Source organism: Mus caroli, unplaced genomic scaffold, assembly GCF_900094665.2.
Source record: "Mus caroli unplaced genomic scaffold, CAROLI_EIJ_v1.1 scaffold_18466_1, whole genome shotgun sequence".
NCBI lineage: Eukaryota > Metazoa > Chordata > Mammalia > Rodentia > Muridae > Mus > Mus caroli.
The window spans coordinates 12,840-19,396 of NW_018388721.1; the positions used below are offsets into that span (position 1 = coordinate 12,840).

General features: G+C 41.2%; 1 protein-coding gene across 1 annotated transcript; it reads left to right on the forward strand.

The window, feature by feature from the left end:
• Window positions 1–586: 586 nt before the first annotated feature.
• Window positions 587–6,330, forward strand: LOC110287754 (olfactory receptor 2T29-like). The gene is made up of 2 exons (XM_021154297.1): window positions 587–597; window positions 5,266–6,330. Exon 2 carries the CDS (start codon window positions 5,275–5,277, stop codon window positions 6,235–6,237), a length of 963 nt encoding a protein of 320 aa, XP_021009956.1. The 5' UTR covers window positions 587–597; window positions 5,266–5,274; the 3' UTR covers window positions 6,238–6,330.
• Window positions 6,331–6,557: the final 227 nt, after the last annotated feature.

Consider the following 6,557-nt stretch of genomic DNA (forward strand, 5'->3'; position numbering starts at 1 on the left):
CAGCTCTAAAGAATATGGTTTGTGACTGACAGCAGGACCCAGGAATGATGGGGTGGGGAGAGGACAAGATGGCACAGCAGGGATGAGTGCTCCTGGTTAGCCTGTGTTTATAATATAGTAACTGAAACCCAAGCTTCCAAGTGCATGCCTATGAAGGCAGCTGGAAGTTTAGATGAACACAGAGAGAAGAGGGTAGAGAGAGAGAGAGAGATACAGAGAGAGACAGAGACAGAGACAGAGACAGAGAGAGAGTTGTGTAGTGAACAAAGTCATGGACATACAATAACTGACTCATGTTGGGGCTAATTATTATTTATGATGCTGATATTCATGGATATTTTTAATATTGGTTATGATTTTTCCATTATAACAACACTGAAAGGTAAATAAATCTATAGCAGAGGTTTCTCTTAGGATCCCTAACTCTCCTAGTTACATTAATTTTTAAAATCCCAGAAGGGAGTTATCAAAAAAAATCTTAACCTGATAATGAGCAGAGTTCAGCCAGGGATGATGTAACCTGCCTCTTGTTCCTTGTGCACTTAAGCAGCTAATGCCTCTTGCCCAGTGTGTCCCAGACTGCAGCTGCATCTGAAGGTGAGTCGACTTTACAGGAGAGTCTGCACAGGACAGGGTGGTCACTAGAAGGTCTGTTCCTTCCTTACACAATCTCTTTTATCCTTTATTCTTTGCTGCCTTATTTATTATTGAGAGAAAAGAAATTTGGCCTCCTCCTCTTCATTCTTGGGTTTTTAAGACAGGGTTTCTCTGTGTAGCCCTAGCTGTCTTGGAACTCAGTCTGCAGACCAGGCTGGCTTCAAACATAGAGATCTCCATGCCTTTGCCTCCCAGTGCTGGGGTTAAAGCTGTGCACTAGCACACCCAGGATCTTCCTAAAGTTTCCCCTTCCTGCTTCCTTACTGAGAATCTTTTCCATGTTATGAATAAAGAAATATGTATTCCATACACACACACACACACAGTCTTGCCTAGATTATATTGGTAATCCTGCCTCACTCTCACAAGTACTAGGATTGTTTTAGTCCATTGCACCACACCCAAACTTCCATCTGCATTTTTAAGTATTTGTAGGATAATGTATTTGTTTCAAAATTGTCTTTTCAGTGGTTTATTTAATTTCAAGTGTGGGTAATTTTGAGGGTTACAATAATGCAAAAACAGTTGACTTAATTGTATTCATGTTTCGTCATATGAAGCACACAATGAGTGATCAAAAATAAAACTATACCTTTCTGCAGAAGTAATGTTTCCCATAAAACCCAGGCAGGTGCCCACTCTGTGCTCATTCACAGGGCAAGCACTCATTCTGTCAATGGTTCTGTGAAGTGAGGCAGATGCCTGAGACCCCAAGCTTCTCTTCTCTAAAAGAAGAAAAGATGCTGAGTCCTATGGAAGCACCAGGGTGGCTCAGGGATGCTTCTCACTTGGGATGTTGCTCTGTCATTTCTCTGCCTTCACTGTTAGTAATACAAAAGGTTAACGATGCACCAAGCTGTTCACAGGACATCAGATGGCACAGCATGGGTAAGGACAACACAGCTCCCAATCCCTTGCCTTCTGCAGACACCACATTTCTGATCTCAGTGCTGCCTGGGGACAGTGATGCCAGTGGTCCCCACTTAACAGAGGCTCTGACCTTCCCAACACACCTCCTGCCCCTCACCTGCCTCCTGACCTCCACTCAGACAGCAGAAGTTGTTGGTGGCTGTGGCTTCCTACCAGGTCTTTGTTCACTGTGTCAAAACTACAAACTAGGTCAGCAGAAAACATTAGATGAACTTAAAAAGATTTAAATTTTTAACAAAACTAAGTTTTCTTCATACTCCTTTGTAAAATAGAAGTGTACCTTGTTTCTTCCTATCTCCCAGTCTATTTTCTGTAGCTGTCAATCCCATCTCCTCCCATAGGTCTCAGATCTGTCTGGCATTTATATGAAAGCAAGAAGAACCTTGCTGTGTTCTCTGCTCCATCAGCAACTTGGGTAGTATATGACATTTTAAGGACCTCAGTCTCAGGTTTTCTTTGGTGTTTTTATTTTTAGAGTCTTGGTGTTGATGTAAAACCTTCCTAAGAGTTGTGATTTCTGTCCCAACAATCCCTAGTTAAAAATATTGCTAACAACTCAGAAAGCAGAAATTTCATTTCCTTCCTACTGCTTATACATACCAAAATGTACTATCTGCTAGTTCAGAAATGATAAGTAAATAAATAAACAAACAAATAAATAAATAGAGACCCCTTTAAAATTCTCTCTTCTAAGTGATTTGGGGGCTAAAACTCAAAATGGTGTTTACAGTGCTATAAATCACACCAATGGGAGCTTTGGAAGTAATTTTGTAACTGCTCACATACAGACCAGTTTTAGGACTGGTAATCCAACTGGGATTTACCAGAACTGTTACAATAGCACTCAGCAACATGGAAGTAATATTGCAAATATGCACAATGGTATGCACTGACAGGCATCTGCATATCCTGCTACTGCGGCTGCTACACCTATGACTGCTATCCCATGCCAACAGGGTATTCTCGATAAGACTTTAGAGGTATATATGTACATGTCTGTTTTTCACATTTACTCTTTATATTGTGTGTAATCAGACAGGATAGTTCTTGAAGAAACATGGGAAATGCAGAAATGGCTGCAGGCTGCAGTAACTATGGTTCATTTACTTCACTATTTAAGTTGGATATTTCTCCACATTCCTGAAGCAATGTTTAGGATTATTTTGTAGTATTAAATGCAGACAGTGTTTCCACAAAAGTAACTGTACAGTGATTGCAAATACAATAAATGAAGGCAATGCATGACCTTCCAATAAAGATATTGGAAGACTTAATTAAGGGAAAATGTACTGTATTTTACATACATAATGTCATGTAAAACTCTGCTGAGATAGTACGTTTCAGTGTTTATCTCTTTACACAAGGAAAGTTGACTCCTTCCCATTCCTGGATTTAGGAGAGGAACTCAGAAGGCCTTAGGATGATCTGTTTGTATGCGAAGATGTTAGAGACAGTGAATTTTATAATTCCAGGTTAATTGCATAAAAGATTTGCCAGTAGTTTTCAGCAACAGGGAAGTAGAGGTCACTTAATAGCCATTTTCCTTAAGAGTAAACTACATGACAGGGACTCTATAAATAACATGGTGACTTTGCAAAACAGTTTTAAGTGATGACACATTTTGCTTTATCTAAATTTTATTCCATTTCTTGGCCTTATTGTCAACTGCCAAAATGCACAAAGCTAAAAGACTGTTAACCCAAGAGCTGTGTACTGTGTCCTTGGTGCGGGTGACCTTGTAGGTTCCTAGTTCTCACAGACTTGCTGGGTGCTTATAGCCACACCTGGTTATACGTCAGGAATGTCTCCACATCATTTCAGGGGACACGAGGGGTCTTGAAACTGTAGGCTAGTCACAAGGAATAAAACCTCAAAATTAACCATTAGTGAGGTAACCTAACCAAAAGCACAGTTAAAGGTTTTTCGGGTTAGGTTCAGCATCGCTTACAGCTAGAAAGATGGGGAAAGCTTTAGAGTTAAGTGGGATTACCAGCATACAGCTTTATTTCAGAATGGCTAAAAGTAGGTCTAAATATCTTGCCAGAAAATGGTGTGGTTTTGCCCAGGACAAAACTCTTAAAGGAAGTTCGTTTAATTTTTGGTTTTTAAAATGGGCTTTATTGTTAATGTCTTATTTATAAAATGTTACAACAAATTGGAATGTGCTGGGGGTGGAAGCTGGGCTTGTTTTCCATGGTGATAACATTGAAAACTGGTTCATCCTCTAGTACTCTGAGTGACTTTCAATGCCATGGCTAGTCAGATTCATGATTTTTATCTATAGGTGACAACTGGATCATTCATTACATATTTTACATTCAATGTCTTAATGTGGACCTTCTACTTTGTAAATAATTATGGAAATGATTGCGAGGCTTGAAAAAATTACCTCTGAATATTTAAAAGATAGTCCACCTTTTAGAATGTGTGTTATAGCCAGCCTATGGTTGTCTTAACTAGTAAATGTGATTTTTCTCCCCAACCCCCCCCCAAAAAAAAAATCTCTGAGACTGGTCAGAAAGGATGGAAACATTCTGTGGGACACTGTTTCTTACTGTGTTGTACCTACTGAAATCATCCAACTTAATTTGCATTCACCTATTTTCCAGCATAGCTGGACACTGATCTTGTTTAGTGCACTCAAGGTTGTTCATGTGTCCCTGGACTTCTCTCAGCATCTAACACAGAGGCCGCCTGTGAGTGTGGGGTGGAGGGAACAATACTGTAATATTAGCCATCTCTGAGATGTCTATCCAGGGTAGTGAGTTTTTTACTCTCTAACAGTGTGTGTGTGTGTGTGTGTGTGTGCGTGCGTGCGTGCGTGCGTGCGTGCGTGCGTGCGTGCGTGCGTGCGTGCGCGCGCGAGCAGGCGTGCATGCGTGCACCCGCGCAAACATGCTCCTCCATTTTTATCTTGGGATATTGAAAAAACTTATATATTTTTTGCTTTATTTAACCTTGGCAAAATCAGAAAGCAAAGTTATCACCATCATCATCATCGCCGTCATCATCACTACCACCATCATCTTCAGTAGCATTATTTTAGGTAGAGCAGATAGAGGACTGCTAGGTTGAATGACAGTGGATGGACTGGTAGGAGTATTTGGCCTCTTAGTGGTTCCTTGCCCCCAAGCCTCTTAGGGTTCTGAGCATCAGTCCTTCTTGTGTGAAGGTGAGGCTTCCTCCAGGCAGCACAGAATCTCTCAGAGTCTCCTGGGGACTGAGGAGGATCACCTGGTTGAAATTTCTCTTTTAAATTATTACCTTAAAATATTTTTATATGAAATATACCTCAGTCTTGAAGATTCCAGTTGCATCCTCAAACCATAAAGGCCAAAGTTATTTCATATTTTAAAACCAAATTTTCAAAATAATTTTGATTTTGCATTGTTTTTTGTCACTGAATCCCCATTGGGTTAGCATGGGACAGCATTTCTCAGGCTTCTAGTACTTGAAAGAAGACATAATCTGTCATTAGGAAAGTTCATGACTTTGGACTATGGAAAATTTACCCTAAATCCCCAATGCCTCTGACCAAGATGTGAATTCTAAGATTTAAAATAAAAATTGGTTGGATTATGTGTAATTTGCAGTTCTTAGATTTTTCAGGCCCAGAGAACATAGCACAGGCAGGTTGAGACATAAATCACTCAGCACAAAACATTCTTGGTTGCCTAGGAGACACCCATGGACCTCACCACCTGGATGAACAACTACACTGGACAGTCAGATTTCACCCTGGTGGGAATCTTCAGTCAATCCAAACACCCTGCCCTGCTTGCTGTGGTCATATTTGTGGTTTTCCTGATGGCATTGTCTGGGAACGCCCTCCTAATCCTGCTGATACTCTCTGACATCCACCTCCACATACCAATGTACTTTTTTATCAGCCAGCTGTCCCTCATGGACATGATGTACATTTCTGTCACTGTGCCCAAGATGCTCATGGACCAGGTCCTGGGGAGCCACAAGATCTCAGCTGCTGCCTGTGGGATGCAGATGTTCCTCTATGTGACACTAGCAGGTTCAGAATGTTTCCTTCTGGCTGCCATGTCCTATGACCGCTATGTGGCCATCTGCCATCCACTCCAGTATCCTGTCCTCATGAACCACAGGGTTTGTCTCCTGCTGATGTCTGTATGTTGGGTCCTGGGATCCTTGGATGGCTTCATGTTCACCCCTGTCACCATGACCTTCCCATTCTGTGGATCTCGGGAGATCCATCACTTCTTCTGTGAGGTCCCTGCTGTGACAAAGCTCTCCTGCTCAGACACCTGGCTCTATGAGACCCTCATGTATGTGTGCTGTGTGCTTATGCTTCTCATTCCTGTGACAGTCATTTCAGGCTCCTATTCATCCATCCTCCTCACTGTTCTCAGGATGAACTCAGTAGAAGGCAGGAAGAAGGCCCTTGCCACCTGCTCCTCCCACATGACTGTAGTCATCCTCTTCTATGGCGCTGCTGTCTATACCTACATGCTCCCTGCCTCCCTCCATACCCCTGAGAAGGATGTGGTGGCATCTGTTTTTTACACCATAGTCACCCCTCTGTTGAACCCACTAATCTACAGTTTTAGGAATAAGAATGTCACAGAGGCTATTAAGAAACTGTTAGGTGTGAGCACCATCTTCCAAGAAACAGTAAAGTAAGCTGTAATGCATATTTCTCTTCCTTGACTCTACACATCTGTTGATCCAAGTCTCAGGCTGATGTTATTGCTGATCCATCATGCCTCATTTCATATTCATTCCTTTTTGCAGAACTATTTCTCTAATCTGAAAATTTCTTCATTGATATACTTCTTGTCCATTCATAAATCTTATTTGCATTCTGCCACTGTTACATTTTATGAAGTTGATAATGACTGTTTAATTTCATGGTACAAAGGTCTTATCATTTGAAATTACATCATATGGAGCAATAAATGGTCATGATCTGTTCAACTGATAAAGCATAGAGAGAGATGTAA

What these genes read in the sequence shown, in the direction of transcription:
- LOC110287754 (XM_021154297.1), top strand. Translation starts at nt 5,275, where the DNA reads ATGGACCTCACCACCTGGATGAACAACTACACTGGACAGTCAGATTTC.